Below are 22,137 nucleotides of genomic sequence, written 5' to 3' on the forward strand. Positions count from 1 at the left end.
ATCAGTTAATATTGTGGACGTTTCACTGGTAGGTGTAATGGAGGAAGGAGAGGTGGTGGTATCAGTTGATATTGTGGATGTTTCACTAGTAGGTGTAATGGAGGTAGGAGAGGTGGTGATATCACTTAATATTGTGGATGTTTCACTAGTAGGTGTAATGGAGGAAGAAGAGGTGGTGGTATCACCAGTTGATCTTGTAGATGGTTCACTAGTAGGTGTGGTGGAAGGAGAGGTGGTGATATCAAATAATGTTGTGGTTGTTTTACTAGTCAGTGTAATGGAGGAAGGAGAGGTAGTGGTATCAGTTGATATTGAGGATGTTTCACTAGTAGGTGTAATGGAGGAAGGAGAGGTGGTGGTATCAGTGAATATTGTGGACGTTTCACTGGTAGGTGTAGTGATGGAAGGAGAGGTGGTGGTATTAGTTAATATTGTAGACGTTTCACTGGTAGGTGTAGTGATGGAAGGAGAGGTGCTGGTATCAGTTAATATTGTAGACGTTCCACTGGTAGGTGTAGTGATGGAAGGAGAGGTGCTGGTATCAGTTAATATTGTAGACGTTTCACTGGTAGGTGTAGTGATGGAAGGAGAGGTGCTGGTATCAGTTAATATTGTGGACGTTTCACTAGTAGGTGTAATGGAGGAAGGAAGAGGTGGTGGTATCAGTTGATATTGTAGATGTTTCACTAGTAGGTGTGGTGGAAGGAGAGGTGGTGGTATCAAATGATTTGTGGTTGTTTTACTAGTAGTGTAGTGGAGGAAGAGAGGTGGTGGTATCAGTTGATATTGAGGATGTTTCACTAGTAGGTGTAATGAAGGAAGGAGAGGTGGTGGTATCAGTGAATATTGTGGACGTTTCACTGGTAGGTGTAGTGATGGGAGAGGTGGTGGTATCAGTTATATTGTAGACGTTTCACTGGTAGGTGTAGTGATGGAAGGAGAGGTGGTGGTATCAGTTAATATTGTAGATGTTTCACTGGTAGGTGTAATGGAGGAAGGAGAGGTGGTGGTATCAGTTAATATTGTGGACGTTTCACTGGTAAGTGTAATGGAGGAGAAGAGGTGGTAGTATCACTTAATATTGTGGATGTTTCACTAGTAGGTGTAATGGAGGAAGGAGAGGTGGTGGTATCAATTGATATTGAGGATGTTTCACTAGTAGGTGTAATGGAGGAAGGAGAGTGTGGTGGTATCAGTGAATATTGTGGACGTTTCACTGGTAGGTGTAGTGATCGAAGGAGAGGTGGTGGTATCAGTGAATATTGTGGACGTTTCACTGGTAGGTGTAGTGATGGAAGGAGAGGTGCTGGTATCAGTGAATATTGTGGATGTTTCAATGGTAGGTGTAGTGATGGAAGGAGAGGTGGTGGTATCAGTTAATATTGTAGACGTTTCACTGGTAGGTGTAGTGATGGAAGGAGAGGTGGTGGTATCAGTTAGTATTGTAGACGTTTTACTGGTAGGTGTAATGGAGGAAGGAGAGGTGGTGGTATCAGTTAATATTGTGGACGTTTCACTGATAGGTGTGATGGAGGTAGAAGAGGTGGTGGTATCAGTTAATATTGTGGACGTTTCACTACTAGGTGTAGTGATGGAAGGAGAGGTGCTGGTATCAGTGAATATTGTGGATGTTTCACTGGTAGGTGTAGTGATGGAAGGAGAGGTGGTGGTATCAGTTAATATGTGGACGTTTCACGGTAGGTGTAATGTAGGAAGGAGAGGTGGTGGTATCAGTTGATATTGTGGATGTTTCACTGGTAGGTGTAATGGAGGAAGGAGAGGCTGGTGGTATCAGTTTAATATTATGGATGTTTCACTAGTAGGTGTAGTGGTGGAAGGAGAGGTGGTGGTATCAGTTAATATTATGGACGTTTCACTGGTAGGTGTAATGGAAGGAGAGGTGGTGGTATCAGTTGATATTGTGGACGTTTCACTGGTAGGTGTAATGTGGGAAGGAGAGGTGGTGGTATCAGTTGATATTGTGGATGTTTCACTAGTAGGTGTAATGGAGTTAGGAGAGGTGGTGGTATCACTTAATATTGAGGATGTTTCACTAGTAGGTGTAATGGAGGAAGAAGAGGTGGTGGTATCACCAGTTGATATGTAGATGGTTCACTAGTAGGTGTGGTGGAAGGAGAGGTGGTGGTATCAAATGATGTTGTGGTGTTTTCACTAGTCAGTGTAGTGGAGGAAGGAGAGGTGGTGGTATCAGTTGATATTGAGGATGTTTCACTAGTAGGTGTAATGGAGGAAGGAGAGGTGGTGGTATCAGTTGATATTGAGGTTGCTTCACTAGTAGGTGTAATGGAGGAAGGAGAGGTGGTGGTATCAGTGAATATTGTGGATGTTTCAATGGTAGGTGTAGTGATGGAAGGAGAGGTGCTGGTATCAGTGAATATTGTGGATGTTTCAATGGTAGGTGTAGTGATGGAAGGAGAGGTGGTGGTATCAGTTAATATTGTAGAGTTTCACTGGTAGGTGTAGTGGAGGAAGGAGAGTGTGGTATCAGTTGATATTGTGGATATTTCACTAGTAGGTGTAATGGAGGAAGGAGAGGTGGTGGTATCAGTTAATATTGTGGACGTTTCAAAACTGGTAGGTGTAATGGAGGAAGGGAGGTGATGGTATCAGTTAATATTGTGGATTTCACTGGTAGGTGTAATGGAGGAAGGAGAGGTGGTGGTATCAGTTGATATTGTGGATGTTTCACTAGTAGTGTAATGGAGGAGGAGAGGTGGTGGTATCAGTTAATATGTGGACATTTCACTGGTAGGTGTAATGGAGGAAGGAGAGGTGGTGGTATCAGTTAATATGTGGACATTTCACTGGTAGGTGTAATGGAGGAAGGAGAGGTGGTGGTATCAGTTGATATTGTGGATGTTTCACTAGTAGGTGTAATGGAGGAAGGAGAGGTGGTGGTATCACTTAATATTGTGGATGTTTCACTATAGGTGTAATGGAAGAAGAAGAGGTGGTAGTATCACCAGTTGATATTGTAGATGGTTCACTAGTAGGTTTGGTGGAAGGAGAGGTGGTGGTATCAAATGATGTAGTTGTTTCACTAGTCAGTGTAGTGAGGAAGGAGAGGTGGTGGTATCAGTTGATATTGAGGATGTTTCACTAGTAGGTGTAATGGAGGAAGGAGGTGTGGTGGTATCAGTGAATATTGTGGACGTTTCACTGGTAGGTGTAGTGATGGAAGGAGAGGTGGTGGTATCAGTGAATATTGTGGACGTTTCACTGGTAGGTGTAGTGATTGAAGGAGAGGTGCTGGTATCAGTGAATATTGTGGATGTTTCAATGGTAGGTGTAGTGATGGAAGGAGAGGTGGTGGTATCAGTTAATATTGTAGACGTTTCACTGGTAGGTGTAGTGATGGAAGGAGAGGTGGTGGTATCAGTTAATATTGTAGACGTTTCACTGGTAGGTGTAATGGAGGAAGAGAGGTGGTGGTATCAGTTAATATTGTGACGTTTCACTGGTAGGTGTAATGGAGGAAGGAGAGGTGGTGGTATCAGTTAATATTGTGGACGTTTCACTGGTAGGTGTAATGGAGGAGAGAGGTGGTGGTATCAGTTAATATTGTGGATGTTTCACTGGTAGGTGTAGTGATGGAAGGAGAGGTGGTGGTATCAGTGAATATTGTGGATGTTTCACTGGTAGGTGTACTGATGGAAGGAGAGGTGGTGGTATCAGTTGAATATTGTGGACGTTTCACTGGTAGGTGTAATGGAGGAAGGAGAGGTGGTGGTATCAGTTAATATTGTGGACGTTTTACTAGTAGGTGTAATGTAGGAAGGAGAGGTGGTGGTATCAGTTGATATTGTGGATGTTTCACTAGTAGGTGTAATGGAGGAAGAAGAGGTGGTGGTATCAGTTGATATTGTAGGATGTTCACTAGTAGGTGTGGTGGAAGGAGAGGTGGTGGTATCAAATGATGTGGTTGTTTCACTAGTAGGTGTAGTGGAGGAAGGAGAGGTGGTGGTATCAGTTGATATTGAGGATATTTCACTAGTAGGTGTAATGGAGGAAGGAGAGGTGGTGGTATCAGTGAATATGTGGACGTTTCACTAGTAGGTGTAGTGATGGAAGGAGAGGTGGTGGTATCAGTGAATATTGAGGATGTTTCACTGTAGGTGTAGTGAGGAAGGAGAGGTGGTGGTATCAGTTGATATTGTGGATGTTTCACTATGGTAGGTGTAGTGATGGAAGGAGAGGTGGTGGTATCAGTTAATATTGTAGGACATTTCACTGGTAGGTGTGGTGATGGAAGGAGAGGTGGTGGTATCAGTTGATATTGTAGGACGTTTCACTGGTAGGTGTAATGGAAGGAGAGGTGGTGGTATCAGTTAATATTGTGGATGTTTCACTGGTAGGTGTAATGGAGGAGAGAGGTTGGTATCAGTTAATATTGTGGATGTTTCACTAGTAGGTGTAGTGATGGAAGGAGAGGTGGTGGTATCAGTTGAATATTGTGGATGTTTTAATGGTAGGTGTAGTGATGGAAGGAGAGGTGGTGTATCAGTTGATATTGTAGACTTTTCACTGGTAGGTGTAATGGATGGAAGGAGAGGTGGTGGTATCAGTTAATATTGTGGATGTTTCACTGTAGGTGTAATGGAGGAAGGAGAGGTGGTGGTATCAGTTAATATTGTGACGTTTCACTGGTAGGTGTAATGGAAGGAAGGAGAGGTGGTGGTATCAGTTAATATTGTGGACGTTTCACTAGTAGGTGTAGTGATGGAAGGAGAGGTGGTGGTATCAGTAATATTGTGGACGTTTCACTGGTAGGTGTAGTGGGAAGGAGAGGTGGTGGTATTGTTAATATTGTGGACGTTTCACTGGTAGGTGTAGTGATGGAAGGAGAGGTGGTGGTATCAGTTGAATATTGTGATGTTTCACTAGTAGGTGTAATGGAGGAAGGAGAGGTGGTGGTATCAGTTAATATTGTGGATGTTTCACTGTAGGTGTAGGAGGAAGGAGAGGTGGTGGTATCAGTTGATATTGTAGGATGTTTCACTAGTAGGTGTAGTGGAGGAAGGAGAGGTGGTGGTATCAGTGAATATTGTGGACGTTTCACTGGTAGGTGTAGTGATGGAAGGAGAGGTGGTGGTATCAGTGAATATTGTGGATGTTTCAATGGTAGGTGTAGTGAGGAAGGAGAGGTGGTGGTATCAGTTGAATATTGTAGATGTTTCACTAGTAGGTGTAGTGATGGAAGGAGAGGTGGTGGTATCAGTTAATATTGTAGATTTCACTAGTAGGTGTAGTGAGGAAGGAGAGGTGGTGGTATCAGTTAATATTGTGGATGTTTCACTGGTAGGTGTAATGAGGAAGGAGAGTGGTGGTATCAGTTAATATTGTGGATGTTTCACTGGTAGGTGTAATGGAGGAAGAGAGGTGGTGGTATCAGTTGATATTGTAGATGTTTCACTAGTAGGTGTAGGATGGAAGGAGAGGTGGTGGTATCAAATGATTTGTGGTTGTTTCACTAGTAGGTGTAGTGGAGGAAGGAGAGGTGGTGGTATCAGTTGATATTGAGGATGTTTCACTAGTAGTGTAATGGAGGAAGGAGAGGTGGTGGTATCAGTTGAATATTGTAGACGTTTCACTAGTAGGTGTAGTGATGGAAGGAGAGTGGTGGTATCAGTGAATATTGAGGATGTTTCACTGGTAGGTGTAGTGATGGAAGGAGAGTGCTGGTATCAGTGAATATTGTGGATGTTTCACTGGTAGGGTAGTGATGGAAGGAGAGGTGGTGGTATCAGTTAATATTGTAGACGTTTCACTGGTAGGTGTAGTGGAGGAAGGAGAGGTGGTGGTATCAGTTGATATATTGGATGTTTCACTAGTAGGTGTAATGGAGGAAGGAGAGGTGGTGGTATCAGTTGATATTGAGGACGTTTCACGGGTAGGTGTAGTGATGGAAGGAGAGTGCTGGTATCAGTGAATATTGTGGACGTTTCACTGGTAGGTGTAGTGATGGAAGGAGAGGTGGTGGTATCAGTTAATATTGTGGACGTTTCACTGGTAGGAGTAGTGATGGAAGGAGAGGTGGTGGTATCAGTTGATATTGTGGATGTTTCAATAGTAGGTGTAATGGAGGAAGGAGAGGTGGTGGTATCAGTTAATGTTGTGGATGTTTCACTAGTAGGTGTAATGGATGGAAGGAGAGGTGGTGGTATCAGTTGATATTGAGGACGTTTCACTGGTAGGAGTAGTGATGGAAGGAGAGGTGCTGGTATCAGTTGAATATTGTGGACGTTTCACTGGTAGGTGTAGTGATGGAAGGAGAGGTGGTGGTATCAGTTAATATTGTGGACGTTTCACTGGTAGGTGTAGTGATGGAAGGAGAGGTGGTGGTATCAGTTAATATTGTGGATGTTTCACTAGTAGGTGTAATGGAGGAAGGAGAGGTGGTGGTAACAGTTGATATTGTGGATGTTTCACTGGTAGGTGTAGTGGAGGAAGGAGAGGTGGTGGTATCAGTTGATATTGTGGATGGTTCACTAGTAGTGTAGTGGAAGGAAGAGGTGGTGGTATCAGTTGATATTGACGACGTTTCACTAGTAGGTGGAGTGATGGAAGGAGAGTGGTGGTATCAGTTGATATTGAGGGTGTTTCACTGGTAGGTGTAATGGAGGAAGGAGAGGTGGTGGTATCAGTTTGATATATGGATGTTTCACTAGTAGGTGTAATGGAGGAAGAGAGGTGGTGGTATCAGTTGATATTTTAGATGTTCACTAGTAGGTGTGGTGGAAGGAGAGGTGGTGGTATCAAATGATGTTGTGGTTGTTTTACTAGTAGGTGTATGGAGGAAGGAGAGTTGGTGGTATCAGTTGATATTGAGGATGTTTCACTAGTAGGTGTAATGGAGGAAGGAGAGGTGTGGTATCAGTGAATATTGTGGACGTTTCACTGGTAGGTGTAGTGATGGAAGGAGAGGTGCTGGTATCAGTGAATATTGTGGATGTTTCAATGTAGGTGTAGTGATGGAAGGAGAGGTGGTGGTATCAGTTAATATTTTGGACGTTTCACTGGTAGGTGTAGTGGAGGAAGGAGAGTGGTGGTATCAGTTGATATTGTGGATGTTCATTAATAGGTGTAGTGGAAGAAGAAGAGGTGGTGGTATCAGTTGATATTGAGGACGTTTCACTGGTAGGTGTGGTGATGGAAGGAGAGGTGGTGGTATCAGTTAATATTGTGGATGTTTCACTAGTAGGTGTAATGGAGGAAGGAGAGGTGATGGTATCAGTTGATATTGTGGATGTTTCACTAGTAGGTGTAATGGAGGAAGGAGAGGTGGTGGTATCAGTTGATATTGTGGATGTTTCACTGTAGGTGTAATGGATGGAAGGAGAAGTGGTGGTATCAGTTGATATAGTGGTTGTTTACTATAGGTAGTCAAGGAAAGGAGAGTGGTGGTATCAGTTAATATTGTGGATGTTTCACTAGTAGCTGTAATGGAGGAAGGAGAGGTGGTGTATCAGTGAATATTGTGGACGTTTCACTGGTAGGTGTGGTGATGGAAGGAGAGGTGGTGGTATCAGTTAATATTGTGGATGTTTCACTAGTAGGTGTAATGGAGGAAGGAGAGGTGGTGGTATCAGTTGATATTGTGGATGTTTCATTAGTAGGTGTAATGGAGGAAGGAGAGTGGTGGTATCAGTTGATATTGTGGATGTTTCACTGGTAGGTGTAGTGATGGAAGGAGAAGTGGTGGTATCAGTTGATATAGTGGTTGTCTTACTATAGGTAGTGAAGAAAGGAGAGTGGTGGTATCAGTTAATATTGTGGATGTTTCACTAGTAGCTGTAATGGAGGAAGGAGAGGTGGTGTATCAGTGAATATTGTGGACGTTTCACTGGTAGGTGTAGTGATGGAGGAGAGGTGGTGGTATCAGTGAATATTGTGGACGTTTCACTGGTAGGTGTAGTGATGGAAGGAGAGGTGCTGGTATCAGTGAATATTGTGGATGTTTTAATGGTAGGTGTAGTGATGGAAGGAGAGGTGGTGGTATCAGTTAATATTGTGGACGTTTCACTGGTAGGTGTAGTGATAGAACAGGAGTGGTGGTATCAGTTGATATTGTGGTTGTTTTACTATTCAGGTAGTCAAGGAAGGAGAGTTAGTGGTATCAGTTAATATTGTAGACGTTTCACTGGTAGGTGTAATGGAGGAAGGAAAGGTGGTGGTATCAGTTAATATTGTGGACATTTCACTGGTAAGTGTAATGGAGGAAGGAGAGGTGGTGGTATCAGTTGATATTGTGGATGTTTCACTAGTAGGTGTAATGGAGGTAGGAGAGGTGGTGGTATCACTTAATATTGTGGATGTTTCACTAGTAGGTGTAATGGAGGAGAAGAGGTGGTGGTATCACCAGTTGATATTGTAGACGGTTCACTAGTAGGTGTGGTGGAAGGAGAGGTGGTGGTATCAAATGATGTGGTTGTTTTACTAGTCAGTGTAGTGAGGAAGGAGAGTGGTGGTATCAGTTGATATTGAGGATGTTTCACTAGTAGGAGTAGTGATGGAAGGAGAGGTGGTGTATCAGTTGATATTATGGATGTTTCACTAGTAGGTGTAATGGAGGAAGGAGAGGTGGTGGTATCAGTTAATATTGTGGACATTTCACTGGTAGGAGTAGTGATGGAAGGAGAGGTGGTGGTATCAGTTGATATTATGGATGTTTCACTAGTAGGTGTAATGGAGGAAGGAGAGGTGGTGGTATCAGTTAATATTGTGGATGTTTCACTAGTAGGTGTAATGGAGGAAGGAGAGGTGGTGGTATCAGTTGATATTGTGGATGTTTCACTGGTAAGTGTAGTGGAAGGAAGAGGTGGTGGTATCAGTTGATATTGTGACGATTTCACTGGTAGGTGGAGTGATGGAAGGAGAGTGGTGGTATCAGTTGATATTGAGGGCGTTTCACTGGTAGGTGTAGTGATGGAAGGAGAGGTGGTGGTATCAGTTGATATTGTAGATGGTTTCACTAGTAGGTGTGATGGAAAGGAGAGGTGGTGGTATCAGTTAATATTGTGGACGTTTCACTGGTAGGTGTAATGGAGGAAGGAGAGGTGGTGGATCAGTTAATATTGTGGACGTTTCACTGGTAGGTGTAATGGAAGAAGGAGAGGTGGTGGTATCAGTTGATATTGTGGATGTTTCACTGGTAGGTGTAATGGAGGAAGGAGAGGTAGTTATCAGTTAATATTGAGGATGTTTCACTAGTAGGTGTAATGGAGGAAGGAGAGGTGGTGGTATCAGTGAATATTGTGGACGTTTCACTGTAGGTGTAGTGATGGAAGGAGAGGTGGTGGTATTAGTTAATATTGTGGACGTTTCACTGTAGGTGTAGTGATGGAAGGAGAGGTGGTGGTATCAGTTAATATTGTAGACGTTTCACTGGTAGGTGTAGTGATGGAAGAGAGGTGGTGGTATCAGTGAATATTGTGGACGTTTCACTGGTAGGTGTAGTGATGGAAGGAGAGGTGGTGGTATCAGTGAATATTGTGGATGTTTCACTAGTAGGTGTAATGTAGGAAGGAGAGGTGGTGGTATCAGTTGAATATTGTGGATGTTTCACTAGTAGGTGTAATGAGGAAGGAGAGGTGGTGGTATCAAATATTTGTGGTTGTTTTACTAGTAGTGTAGTGGAGGAAGGAGAGGTGGTGGTATCAGTTAATATTGTGGATGTTTCACTGGTAGGTGTAGTGATGGAAGGAGAGGTGGTGGTATCAGTTGAATATTGTGGACGTTTCACTGGTAGGTGTAATGGAGGAAGGAGAGGTGGTGGTATCAGTTGATATATGGATGTTTCACTAGTAGGTGTAATGGAGGAAGGAGAGGTGGTGGTATCAGTTGATATTTGATGGTTCACTAGTAGGTGTGGAGGAAGGAGAGGTGGTGGTATCAAATGATGTTGTGGTTGTTTTACTAGTCAGTGTAGTGGAGGAAGGAGAGGTGGTGGTATCAGTGATATTGTGGATGTTTCAATAGTAGGTGTAGTGGAGGAAGGAGAGGTGGTGGTATCAGTGAATATTGTGGACGTTTCACTGGTAGGTGTAGTGATGGAAGGAGAGGTGCTGGTATCAGTGAATATTGTGGATGTTTCAATGAGGTGTAGTGATGGAAGGAGAGGTGGTGGTATCAGTTAATATTGTAGACGTTTCACTGGTAGGTGTAGTGGAGGAAGGAGAGTGGTGGTATCAATTGATATATTGGATGTTTCACTAGTAGGTGTAGTGGAGGAAGGAGAGCTGGTGGTATCAGTTGATATTGAGGACGTTTCACGGTAGGTGTAGTGATGGAAGGAGAGTGCTGGTATCAGTGAATATTGTGGACGTTTCACTGGTAGGTGTAGTGATGGAAGGAGAGGTGGTGGTATCAGTTAATATTGTGGATGTTTCACTGGTAGGGTAGTGATGGAAGGAGAGGTGGTGGTATCAGTTGATATTATGGATGTTTCACTGTAGGTGTAATGGAGGAAGGAGAGGTGGTGGTATCAGTTGATATTTGTGGATGTTTTACTAGTAGGTATAATGGATGAAGGAGAGGTGGTGGTATCAGTTGATATTGAGGACGTTTCACTGGTAGGAGTAGTGATGGAAGGAGAGGTGCTGTATCAGTGAATATTGTGGACGTTTCACTGGTAGGTGTAGTGATGGAAGGAGAGGTGGTGGTATCAGTTAATATTGTGGACGTTTCACTGGTAGGAGTAGTGATGGAAGGAGAGGTGGTGGTATCAGTTAATATTGTGGATGTTTCAATGTAGGTGTAGTGATGGAAGGAGAGGTGGTGGTATCAGTTGATATTGTGGATGTTTCACTGGTAGGTGTAGTGGAGGAAGGAGAGTTGTGGTATCAGTTGATATTGTGGATGTTTCACTAGTAAGTGTAGTGGAAGGAAGAGGTGGTGGTATCAGTTGATATTGAGGACGTTTCACTGGTAGGTGTAGTGATGGAAGGAGAGGTGGTGTATCAGTTGATATTGAGGGTGTTTCACTGGTAGGTGTAGTGATGGAAGGAGAGGTGGTGGTATCAGTTGATATATGTGATGTTTCACTAGTAGGTGTAATGGAGGAAGGAGAGGTGGTGGTATCACCAGTTGATATTTGATGGTTTCACTAGTAGGTGTGGTGGAAGGAGAGGTGGTGGTATCAGTTGATATTGTGGTGTTTCACTAGTAGTGTAATGGAGGAAGGAGAGTGGTGGTATCAGTTGATATTGAGGATGTTTCACTAGTAGGTGTAATGGAGGAAGGAGAGGTGTGGTATCAGTGAATATTGTGGACGTTTCACTGGTAGGTGTAGTGATGGAAGGAGAGGTGGTGGTATCAGTGAATATTGTGGATGTTTCACTGTAGGTGTAGTGATGGAAGGAGAGGTGGTGGTATCAGTTAATATTTTAGACGTTTCACTGGTAGGTGTAGTGGAGGAAGGAGAGTTGGTGGTATCAGTTGATATTGTGGATGTTCATTAATAGGTGTAGTGGAGAAGGAGAGGTGGTGGTATCAGTTGATATTGAGGACGTTTCACTGGTAGGTGTGGTGATGGAAGGAGAGGTGGTGGTATCAGTTAATATTGTGGATGTTTCACTAGTAGGTGTAATGGAGGAAGGAGAGGTGGTGGTATCAGTTGAATATTGTGGATGTTTCACTAGTAGGTGTAATGGAGGAAGGAGAGGTGGTGGTATCACTTGATATTGTGGATGTTTCACTGTAGGTGTAGTGATGGAAGGAGAGTGGTGGTATCAGTTGATATAGTGGTTGTCTTACTATAGGTAGTAAGAAAGGAGAGGTGGTGGTATCAGTTGAATATTGTGGATGTTTCACTAGTAGGTGTAATGTAGGAAGGAGAGGTGGTGGTATCAGTGAATATTGTGGATGTTTCACTGGTAGGTGTGGTGATGGAAGGAGAGGTGGTGGTATCAGTTAATATTGTGGATGTTTCACTAGTAGGTGTAATGGAGGAAGGAGAGGTGGTGGTATCAGTTGATATTTGGATGTTTCATTAGTAGGTGTAATGGAGGAAGGAGAAGTGGTGGTATCAGTTGATATTGTGGATGTTTCACTGCTAGGTGTAGTGATGGAAGGAGAGTGGTGGTATCAGTTGATATAGTGGTTGTCTTACTATAGCGTAGTAAGAAAGGAGAGTGTGGTATCAGTTAATATTGTGGATGTTTCACTGGTAGGTGTAATGGAGGAAGGAGAGGTGGTGGTATCAGTGAATATTGTGGATGTTTCACTGGTAGGTGTAGTGATGGAGGAGAGGTGCTGGTATCAGTGAATATTGTGGATGTTTCAATGGTAGGTGTAGTGATGGAAGGAGAGTGGTGGTATCAGTTGAATATTGTGATGTTTCAATGGTAGGGTAGTGATGGAAGGAGAGGTGGTGGTATCAGTTAATATTGTAGACGTTTCACTGGTAGGTGTAGTGATAGACAGGAGTGGTGGTATCAGTTGATATTGTGGTTGTTTTACTATTCAGCGTAGTCAAGGAAGGAGAGTTAGGTGGTATCAGTTAATATTGTGGACGTTTCACTGGTAGGTGTAATGGAGGAAGGAAGGTGGTGGTATCAGTTAATATTGTGGACATTTCACTGGTAGGTGTAATGGAGGAAGGAGAGGTGGTGGTATCAGTTGATATTGTGGATGTTTCACTAGTAGGTGTAATGGAGGAAGGAGAGGTGGTGGTATCAGTTAATATTGTGGATGTTTCACTAGTAGGTGTAATGGAGGGAGAGAGGTGGTGGTATCAGTTGATATTGTGACGTTCACTAGTAGGTGTGGTGGAAGGAGAGGTGGTGGTATCAAATGATGTGGTTGTTTTACTAGTAGTGTAGTAGAGGAAGGAGAAGTGGTGGTATCAGTTGATATTGAGGATGTTTCACTAGTAGGAGTAGTGATGGAAGGAGAGGTGGTGGTATCAGTTGATATTATGGATGTTTCACTAGTAGGTGTAATGGAGGAAGGAGAGGTGGTGGTATCAGTTAATATTGTGGATTTCACTGGTAGGAGTAGTGATGGAAGGAGAGGTGGTGGTATCAGTTGATATTATGGATGTTTCACTAGTAGGTGTAATGGAGGAAGGAGAGGTGGTGGTATCAGTTAATATTGTGGATGTTTCACTAGTAGGTGTAATGGAGGAAGGAGAGGTGGTGGTATCAGTTGATATTGAGGATGTTTCACTAGTAGGAGTAGTGATGGAAGGAGAGGTGGTGGTATCAGTTGATATTGTGGATGTTTCACTAGTAGGTGTAATGGAGGAAGGAGAGGTGGTGGTATCAGTTAATATTGTGGACGTTTCACTGGTAGGAGTAGTGATGGAAGGAGAGGTGGTGGTATCAGTTAATATTGTGGATGTTTCACTAGTAGGTGTAATGGAGGAAGGAGAGGTGGTGGTATCAGTTAATATTGTGGATGTTTCACTGGTAGGTGTAGTGGAGGAAGGAGAGGTGGTGGTATCAGTTGATATTGTGGATGTTTCACTAGTAAGTGTAGTGGAAGAAGAGCTGGTGGTATCAGTTGATATTGTGACGATTCACTGGTAGGTGGAGTGATGGAAGGAGAAGTGGTAGTATCAGTTGAATATTGAGGGCGTTTCACTGGTAGGTGTAATGGAGGAAGGAGAGGTGGTGGTATCAGTTGATATTGTGGATGTTTCACTAGTAGGAGTGATGGAAGGAGAGGTGGTGGTATTAGTTAATATTGTGGACGTTTCACTGGTAGGTGTAGTGAGGAAGGAGAGGTGGTGGATCAGTTAATATTGTTGACGTTTCACTGGTAGGTGTAATGGAAGAAGGAGAGGTGGTGGTATCAGTTGATATTGTGGATGTTTCACTAGTAGGTGTAATGGAGGTAGGAGAGGTGTGGTATATCACTTAATATTGTGGATGTTTCTCTAGTAGGTGTAATGGAGGAAGGAGAGGTGGTGGTATCAGTGAATATTGTGGACGTTTCACTGTAGGTGTAGTGATGGAAGGAAAGGTGCTGGTATCAGTTAATATTGTAGACGTTTCACTAGTAGGTTTAGTGATGGAAGGAGAGGTGGTGGTATCAGTTAATATTGTAGACGTTTCACTGGTAGGTGTAGTGATGGAAGGAGAGGTGGTGGTATCAGTGAATATTGTGGACGTTTCACTGGTAGGTGTAGTGATGGAAGGAGAGGTGGTGGTATCAGTGAATATTGTGTATGTTTCAGTAGTAGGTGTAATGTAGGAAGGAGAGGTGGTGGTATCAGTTGATATTGTGGATGTTTCACTAGTAGGTGTAATGGAGGAAGGAGAGGTGGTGGTATCAAATGATGTTGTGGTTGTTTTACTAGTCAGTGTAGTGGAGGAAGGAGAGGTGGTGGTATCAGTGAATATTGTGGATGTTTCAATGTAGGTGTAGTGATGGAAGGAGAAGGTGGTGGTATCAGTTGATATTGAGGACGTTTCACTGGTAGGTGTAATGGAGGAAGGAGAGGTGGTGGTATCAGTTGATATATGGATGTGTTCACTAGTAGGTGTAATGGAGGAAGAAGAGGTGGTGGTATCACCAGTTGATATTTTAGATGGTTCACTAGTAGGTGTGGTGGAAGGAGAGGTGGTGGTATCAAATGATGTTGTGGTTGTTTTACTAGTCAGTGTAGTGGAGGAAGGAGAGCTGGTGGTATCAGTTGATATTGAGGATGTTTCAATAGTAGGTGTAATGGAGGAAGGAGAGGTGTGGTATCAGTGAATATTGTGGACGTTTCACTGGTAGGTGTAGTGATGGAAGGAGAGGTGCTGGAATCAGTGAATATTGTGGATGTTTCAATGATGGGTGTAGTGATGGAAGGAGAGGTGGTGGTATCAGTTAATATTGTAGACGTTTCACTGGTAGGTGTAGTGGAGGAAGGAGAGTTGGTGGTATCAATTGATATTGTGGATGTTCATTAATAGGTGTAGTGGAGGAAGGAGAGGTGGTGGTATCAGTTGATATTGAGGACGTTTCACTGGTAGTGTGTGATGGAAGGAGAGGTGGTGGTATCAGTTAATATTGTGGATGTTTCACTGGTAGGTGTAATGAGGAAGGAGAGGTGGTGGTATCAGTTGATATTGTGGATGTTTCACTGGTAGGTGTAGTGATGGAAGGAGAGGTGGTGGTATCAGTTGATATTGTGGATGTTTCACTGTAGGTGTAGTGATGGAAGGAGAGGTGGTGGTATCAGTTGATATTGTGGATGTTTACTATAGGTAGTAAGGAAAGGAGAGGTGGTGGTATCAGTTAATATTGTGGATGTTTCACTAGTAGTGTAATGGAGGAAGGAGAGGTGGTGTATCAGTGAATATTGTGGACGTTTCACTGGTAGGTGTAGTGATGGAGGAGAGGTGGTGGTATCAGTTGAATATTGTGGATGTTTCACTGGTAGGTGTAGTGATGGAAGGAGAGGTGGTGGTATCAGTGAATATTGTTGATGTTTTAGTAGGTGTAGTGGAGGAAGGAGAGGTGGTGGTATCAGTTAATATTGTGACGTTTCACTGGTAGGTGTAGTGGAGGAAGGAGAGTGGTGGTATCAGTTGATATTGTGGATGTTTCACTAGTAAGTGTAATGGAGGAAGGAGAGGTGGTGGTATCAGTTGATATTGAGGACGTTTCACTGGTAGGTGTAGTGATGGAAGGAGAGGTGGTGGTATCAGTGAATATTGTGGACGTTTCACTGGTAGGTGTAGTGATGGAAGGAGAGGTGGTGGTATCATTGATATTGTGGATTTTCACTGTAGGGTAGTGATGGAAGGAGAGGTGGTGGTATCAGTTGATATTATGGATGTTTCACTATAGGTGTAATGGAGGAAGGAGAGGTGGTGGTATCAGTTGATATTGTGGATGTTTCATAGTAGGTGTAATGGAGAGGAGAGGTGGTGGTATCAGTGAATATTGTGGACGTTTCACTGTAGGTGTAGTGATGGAAGGAGAGGTGGTGGTATCAGTTAATATTGTAGACGTTTCACTAGTAGGTGTAGTGATGGAAGGAGAGGTGGTGGTATCAGTTAATATTGTGGACGTTTCACTGGTAGGTGTAGGAGGAAGGAGAGGTGGTGGTATCAGTTAATATTGTGGACGTTTCACTGGTAGGTGTAGTGAGGAAGGAGAGGTGGTGGTATCAGTTAATATTGTGGATGTTTCACTGGTAGGTGTAATGGAGAAGGAGAGGTGGTGGTATCAGTTGATATTGTGGATGTTTCACTAGTAGGTGTAATGGAGTTAGGAGAGGTGGTGGTATCACTTAATATTGTGGATGTTTCACTAGTAGGTGTAATGGAGGAAGGAGAGGTGGTGGTATCACTTAATATTGTGGATGTTTCACTAGTAGGTGTAATGGAGGAAGAGAGGTGGTGGTATCACTAGTTGATATGTGATGTTCACTAGTAGGTGTGGTGGAAGGAGAGGTGGTGGTATCAAATGATGATGTGGTTGTTTTACTATCAGTGTAGTAGAGGAAGGAGAGGTGGTGGTATCAGTTGATATTGAGGATGTTTCACTAGTAGGTGTAATGAGGAAGGAGAGGTGGTGGTATCAGGTAATATTGTGGATGTTTCACTGGTAGGTGTAATGGAGGAGAGAGTGGTGGTATCAGTTAATATTGTGGATGTTTCACTAGTAGGTGTAGTGATGGAAGGAGAGGTGCTGGTATCAGTGAATATTGTGGATGTTTCAATGGTAGGTGTAGTGATGGAAGGAGAGGTGGTGTATCAGTTGATATTGTGGATGTTTCACTGGTAGGTGTAGTGATGGAAGGAGAGGTGGTGGTATCAGTTAATATTGTGGACGTTTCACTGGTAGGTGTAGGAGGAAGGAGAGGTGGTGGTATCAGTTAATATTGTGGATGTTTCACTAGTAGGTGTAATGGAGGAAGGAGAGGTGGTGGTATCAGTTGATATTGTGGATGTTTCACTAGTAGGTGTAATGGAGAGGAGAGGTGGTGGTATCACTTAATATTGTGGATGTTTCACTAGTAGGTGTAATGGAGGAAGGAGAGGTGGTGGTATCAAGTTGATATTGTAGATGGTTCACTAGTAGGTGTGGTGAAAGGAGAGGTGGTGGTATCAAATGATGTTGTGGTTGTTTTACTAGTAGGTGTAGTGTAGGAAGGAGAGGTGGTGGTATCAGTTAATATTGTGGACGTTCACTGGTAGGTGTAGTGATGGAAGGAGAGGTGGTGGTATCAGTTGATATTGTGGATGTTTCACTGGTAGGTGTAGTGATGGAAGGAGAGGTGGTGGTATCAGTTAATATTGTAGACATTTCACTGGTAGGTGTAATGGAAGAAGGAGAGGTGGTGGTATCAGTTAATATTGTGGACGTTTCACTAGTAGGTGTAATGGAGGAAGGAGAGGTGGTGGTATCAGTTAATATTGTGGATGTTTCACTAGTAGGTGTAATGGAGGAGGAGAGGTGGTGGTATCACTTAATATTGTGGATGTTTCACTAGTAGGTGTAATGGAGGGAGAGGTGGTGGTATCACCAGTTGATATTGTGATGTTCACTAGTAGGTGTGGTGGAAGGAGAAGTGGTGGTATCAAATGATGTGGTTGTTTTACTAGTAGTGTAGTGGAGGAAGGAGAGGTGGTGGTATCAGTTGATATTGAGGATGTTTCACTAGTAGGTGTAATGGAGGAAGGAGAGGTGGTGGTATCAGTGAATATTGTGGACGTTTCACTGGTAGGTGTAGTGATGGAAGGAGAGGTGGTGGTATCAGTGAATATTGTGGACGTTTCACTGGTAGGTGTAGTTATGGAAGGAGAGTGGTGGTATCAGTTAATATTGTGGACATTTCACTGGTAGGAGTAGTGATGGAAAGAGAGGTGGTGGTATCAGTTGATATTATGGATGTTTCACTAGGAGGTGTAATGGAGGAAGGAGAGGTGGTGGTATCAGTTAATATTGTGGATGTTTCACTAGTAGGTGTAATGGAGGAAGGAGAGGTGGTGGTATCAATGAATATTGTGGATGTTTCACTGGTAGGTGTAGTGATGGAAGGAGAGGTGGTGGTATCAGTGAATATTGTGGATGTTTCAATGGTAGGTGTAGAGATGGAAGGAGAGGTGGTGGTATCAGTTAATATTGTGGACGTTTCACTGGTAGGTGTAGTGGAGGAAGGAGAGTGGTGGTATCAGTTAATATTGTAGACGTTTCACTGGTAGGTGTAATGGAAGAAGGAGAGGTGGTGGTATCAGTTAATATTGTGGACGTTTCACTGGAGGTGTAATGGAGGTAGAAGAGGTGGTGGTATCACTTAATATTGTGGATGTTTCACTAGTAGGTGTAGTGATGGAAGGAGATGTGGTGGTATCAGTGAATATTGTGGATGTTTCAATGGTAGGTGTAGTGATGGAAGGAGAGGTGGGTGTATCAGTTAATATTGTAGACTTTTCACTGGTAGGTGTAGTGATGGAAGGAGAGGTGGTGGTATCAGTTAATATTGTGGACGTTTCACTGGTAGGTGTAATGGAGGAAGGAGAGGTGGTGGTATCAGTTGATATTGTGGATGTTTCACTAGTAGGTGTAATGGAGTTAGGAGAGGTGCTGGTATCACTTAATATTGTGGATGTTTCACTAGTAGGTGTAATGTAGGAAGGAGAGGTGGTGGTATCAGTTGATATTGTAGATGTTTCACTAGTAGGTGTGGTGGAAGGAGAGGTGGTGGTATCAAATGATGTTGTGGTTGTTTTACTAGTCAGTGTCGTGGAGGAAGGAGAGGTGGTGGTATCAGTTGATATTGAGGTTGCTTCACTAGTAGGTGTAATGGAGGAAGGAGAGGTGGTGGTATCAGTGAATATTGTGGACATTTCACTGGTAGGTGTAGTGATGGAAGGAGAGGTGGTGGTATCAGTGAATATTGTGGATGTTTCAATGGTAGGTGTAGTGATGGAAGGAGAGGTGGTGGTATCAGTTAATATTGTAGATGTTTCACTGGTAGGTGTAGTGGAGGAAGGAGAGTTGGTGGTATCAATTGATATTGTGGATGTTTCACTAGTAGGTGTAATGGAGGAAGGAGAGGTGGTGATATCACCTAATATTGTGGATGTTTCACTAGTAGGTGTAATGGAGGAAGAAGGTGGTGGTATCACCAGTTGATATTGTAGATGGTTCACTAGTAGGTGTGGTGGAAGGAGAGGTGGTGGTATCAGTTGATATTGTGGATGTTTCACTAATAGGTGTAATGTAGGAAGAAGAGGTGGTGGTATCACCAGTTGATAATGTAGATGGTTCACTAGTAGGTGTGGTGGAAGGAGAGGTGGTGGTATCAAATGATGTTGTGGTTGTTTTACTAGTCAGTGTAGTGGAGGAAGGAGAGGTGGTGGTATCAGTTGATATTGAGGATGTTTCACTAGTAGGTGTAATGGAGGAAGGAGAGGTGGTGGTATCAGGTAATATTGTGGACTTTTCACTGGTAGGTGTAATGGAGGTAGAAGAGGTGGTGGTATCACTTAATATTGTGGATGTTTCACTAGTAGGTGTAGTGATGGAAGGAGAGGTGGTGGTATCAGTGAATATTGTGGATGTTTCAATGGTAGGTGTAGTGATGGAAGGAGAGGTGGTGTATCAGTTAATATTGTAGACTTTTCACTGGTAGGTGTAGTGATGGAAGGAGAGGTGGTGGTATCAGTTAATATTGTGGACGTTTCACTGGTAGGTGTAACTGAGGAAGGAGAGGTGGTGATATCAGTTGATATTGTGGATGTTTCAATGGTAGGTGTAATGATGGAAGGAGAGGTGGGTGTATCAGTTGATATTGTAGACTTTTCACTGGTAGGTGTAGTGATGGAAGGAGAGGTGGTGGTATCAGTTAATATTAAGGACGTTTTACTGGTAGGTGTAATGGAGGAAGGAGAGGTGGTGGTATCAGTTAATATTGTGGATGTTTCACTGGTAGGTGTAATGGAGGAAGGAGAGGTGGTGGTATCAGTTGATATTGTGGATGTTTCACTAGTAGGTGTAATGGAGTTAGGAGAGGTGGTGGTATCACTTAACATTGTGGATGTTTCACTAGTAGGTGTAATGGAGGAAGAAAAGGTGGTGGTATCACCAGTTGATAATGTAGATGGTTCACTAGTAGGTGTGGTGGAAGGAGTGGTGGTGGTATCAAATGATGTTGTGGTTGTTTTACTAGTCAGTGTAGTGGAGGAAGGAGAGGTGGTGGTATCAGTTAATATTGTGGACGTATCACTGGTAGGTGTAATGGAGGAAGGAGAGGTGGTGGTATCAGTTGATATTGTGGATGTTTCACTAGTAGATGTAATGGAGGTAGGAGAGGTTGTGATATCACTTAATATTGTGGATGTTTCACTAGTAGGTGTAATGGAGGAAGAAGAGGTGGTGGTATCACCAGTTGATAATGTAGATGGTTCACTAGTAGGTGTGGTGGAAGGAGAAGTGATGGTATCAAATGATGTTGTGGTTGTTTTACTAGTCAGCGTAGTGGAGGAAGGAGAGGTGGTGGTATCAGTTGATATTGAGGATGCTTCACTATTAGGTGTAATGGAGGAAGGAGAGGTGGTGGTATCAGTGAATATTGTGGACGTTTTACTGGTAGGTGTAGTGATGGAAGGAGAGGTGGTGGTATCAGTGAATATTGTGGATGTTTCACTAGTAGGTGTAATGGAGGTAGAAAAGGTGGTGGTATCACTTAATATTGTGGATGCTTCACTAGTAGGTGTAATGGAGGAAGGAGAGGTGGTGGTATCAGTGAATATTGTGGACGTTTCACTGGTAGGTGTAGTGATGGAAAGAGAGGTGGTGGTATCATTGAATATTGTGGACGTTTTACTGGTAGGTGTAGTGATGGAAGGAGAGGTGGTGGTATCAGTTAATATTGTGGACATTTCACTGGTAGGAGTAGTGATGGAAGGAGAGGTGGTGGTATCAGTAGATAATATAGATGTTTCACGAGTAGCTGTAATGGAGTTAGGAGAGATGCTGGTATCACTTAATATTGTGGATGTTTCACTAGTAGGTGTAATGTAGGAAGAAGAGGTGGTGGTATCACCAGTTGATAATGTAGATAGTTCACTAGTAGGTGTGGTGGAAGGAGAGGTGGTGGTATCAAAATATGTTGTGGTTGTTTTACTATTAGGTGTAATGGAGGTAGGAGAGGTGGTAGTATCACTTAATATTGAGGATGTTTCACTATTAGGTGTAATGGAGGAAGAAGAGGTGGTGGTATCACCAGTTGATATTGTAGATGGTTCACTAGTAGGTGTGGTGGAAGGAGAGGTGGTGGTATCAAATGATGTTGTGGTTGTTTTACTAGTCAGTGTCGTGGAGGAAGGAGAGGTGGTGGTATCAGTTGATATTGAGGATGCTCCACTAGTAGGTGTAATGGAGGAAGGAGAGGTGGTGATATCAGTGAATATTGTGGACGTTTCACCGGTAGGTGTAGTGATGGAAGGAGAGGTGGTGGTATTAGTGAATATTGTGGATGTTTCAATGGTAGGTGTAGTGATGGAAGTAGAGGTGCTGGTATCAGTGAATATTGTGGATGTTTCAATGGTAGGTGTAGTGATGGAAGGAGAGTTGGTGGTATCAATTGATATCGTGGATGTTTCACTAGTAGGTGTAATGGAGGTAGGAGAGGTGGTGATATCACTTAATATTGTGGATGTTTCACTAGTAGGTGTAATGGAGGAAGAAAAGGTGGTGGTATCACCAGTTGATATTGTAGATGGTTCACTAGTAGGTGTGGTGGAAGGAGAGGTGGTGGTATCAAATGATGTTGTGGTTGTTTTACTAGTCAGTGTAGTGGAGGAAGGAGAGGTGGTGGTATCAGTTGATATTGAGGATGCTCCACTGGTAGGTGTAATGGAGGAAGGAGAGGTGGTGGTATTACTGAATATTGTGGATGTTTCAATGGTAGGTGTAGTGATGGAAGTAGAGGTGCTGGTATCAGTGAATAGTGTGGATGTTTCAATGGTAGGTGTAGTGATGGAAGGAGAGGTGGTGGTATCAGTCAATATTGTAGACGTTTCACTTGTAGGTGTAGTGGAGGAAGGAGAGTTGGTGGTATCAATTGATATTGTGGTTGTTTCACTAGTAGGTGTAATGGAGGAAGGAGAGGTGGTGGCATCAGTTGATATTGAGAACGTTTGACTGGTAGTTGTAGTGATGGAAGGA

The 22,137-nt window shown here is 43.2% G+C and overlaps 2 protein-coding genes across 2 annotated transcripts; both read left to right on the forward strand.

The window, feature by feature from the left end:
* Positions 1–37: 37 nt before the first annotated feature.
* On the forward strand, positions 38–15,782 carry LOC137627325 (uncharacterized). The gene is made up of 7 exons (XM_068358409.1): positions 38–332; positions 1,404–1,697; positions 2,952–3,064; positions 8,111–8,288; positions 13,435–13,546; positions 13,908–14,082; positions 15,747–15,782. The coding sequence occupies exons 1-7, from the start codon at positions 38–40 to the stop codon at positions 15,780–15,782; spliced, it is 1,203 nt and encodes a 400-aa protein (XP_068214510.1).
* A 4,423-nt stretch (positions 15,783–20,205) lies between these two features.
* On the forward strand, positions 20,206–22,113 carry LOC137627327 (uncharacterized). The gene is made up of 3 exons (XM_068358410.1): positions 20,206–20,736; positions 20,992–21,223; positions 22,001–22,113. The coding sequence occupies exons 1-3, from the start codon at positions 20,206–20,208 to the stop codon at positions 22,111–22,113; spliced, it is 876 nt and encodes a 291-aa protein (XP_068214511.1).
* Positions 22,114–22,137: the final 24 nt, after the last annotated feature.

The sequence above is a fragment of the Palaemon carinicauda genome, chromosome 35 (genome assembly GCF_036898095.1).
Source record: "Palaemon carinicauda isolate YSFRI2023 chromosome 35, ASM3689809v2, whole genome shotgun sequence".
Classification (NCBI taxonomy): Eukaryota; Metazoa; Arthropoda; class Malacostraca; order Decapoda; family Palaemonidae; genus Palaemon; species Palaemon carinicauda.

Excerpts from the sequence above, each read along its gene's own strand:
- LOC137627327 (XM_068358410.1), top strand. The coding sequence starts at position 20,206 with ATGGAGGAAGGAGAGGTGGTGGTATCAGTTGATATTGTGGATGTTTCA. Across the intron at positions 20,737-20,991 it reads ATATTGTGGACGTTTCACTG|GAAGAAGAGGTGGTGGTATC; the intron begins GTAGGTGTAGTG and ends GGTGTAATGTAG. Across the intron at positions 21,224-22,000 it reads TGTAGATGGTTCACTAGTAG|GTGTAGTGGAGGAAGGAGAG; the intron begins GTGTGGTGGAAG and ends TTTCACTTGTAG.
- LOC137627325 (XM_068358409.1), top strand. The coding sequence starts at position 38 with ATGGAGGAAGGAGAGGTGGTGGTATCAGTTGATATTGTGGATGTTTCA. Across the intron at positions 8,289-13,434 it reads TGTGGATGTTTCACTAGTAG|GTGTAGTGGAGGAAGGAGAG; the intron begins GTGTAATGGAGG and ends TTTCACTGGTAG. Across the intron at positions 13,547-13,907 it reads GATATTGTGACGATTCACTG|GTGTAATGGAGGAAGGAGAG; the intron begins GTAGGTGGAGTG and ends TTTCTCTAGTAG.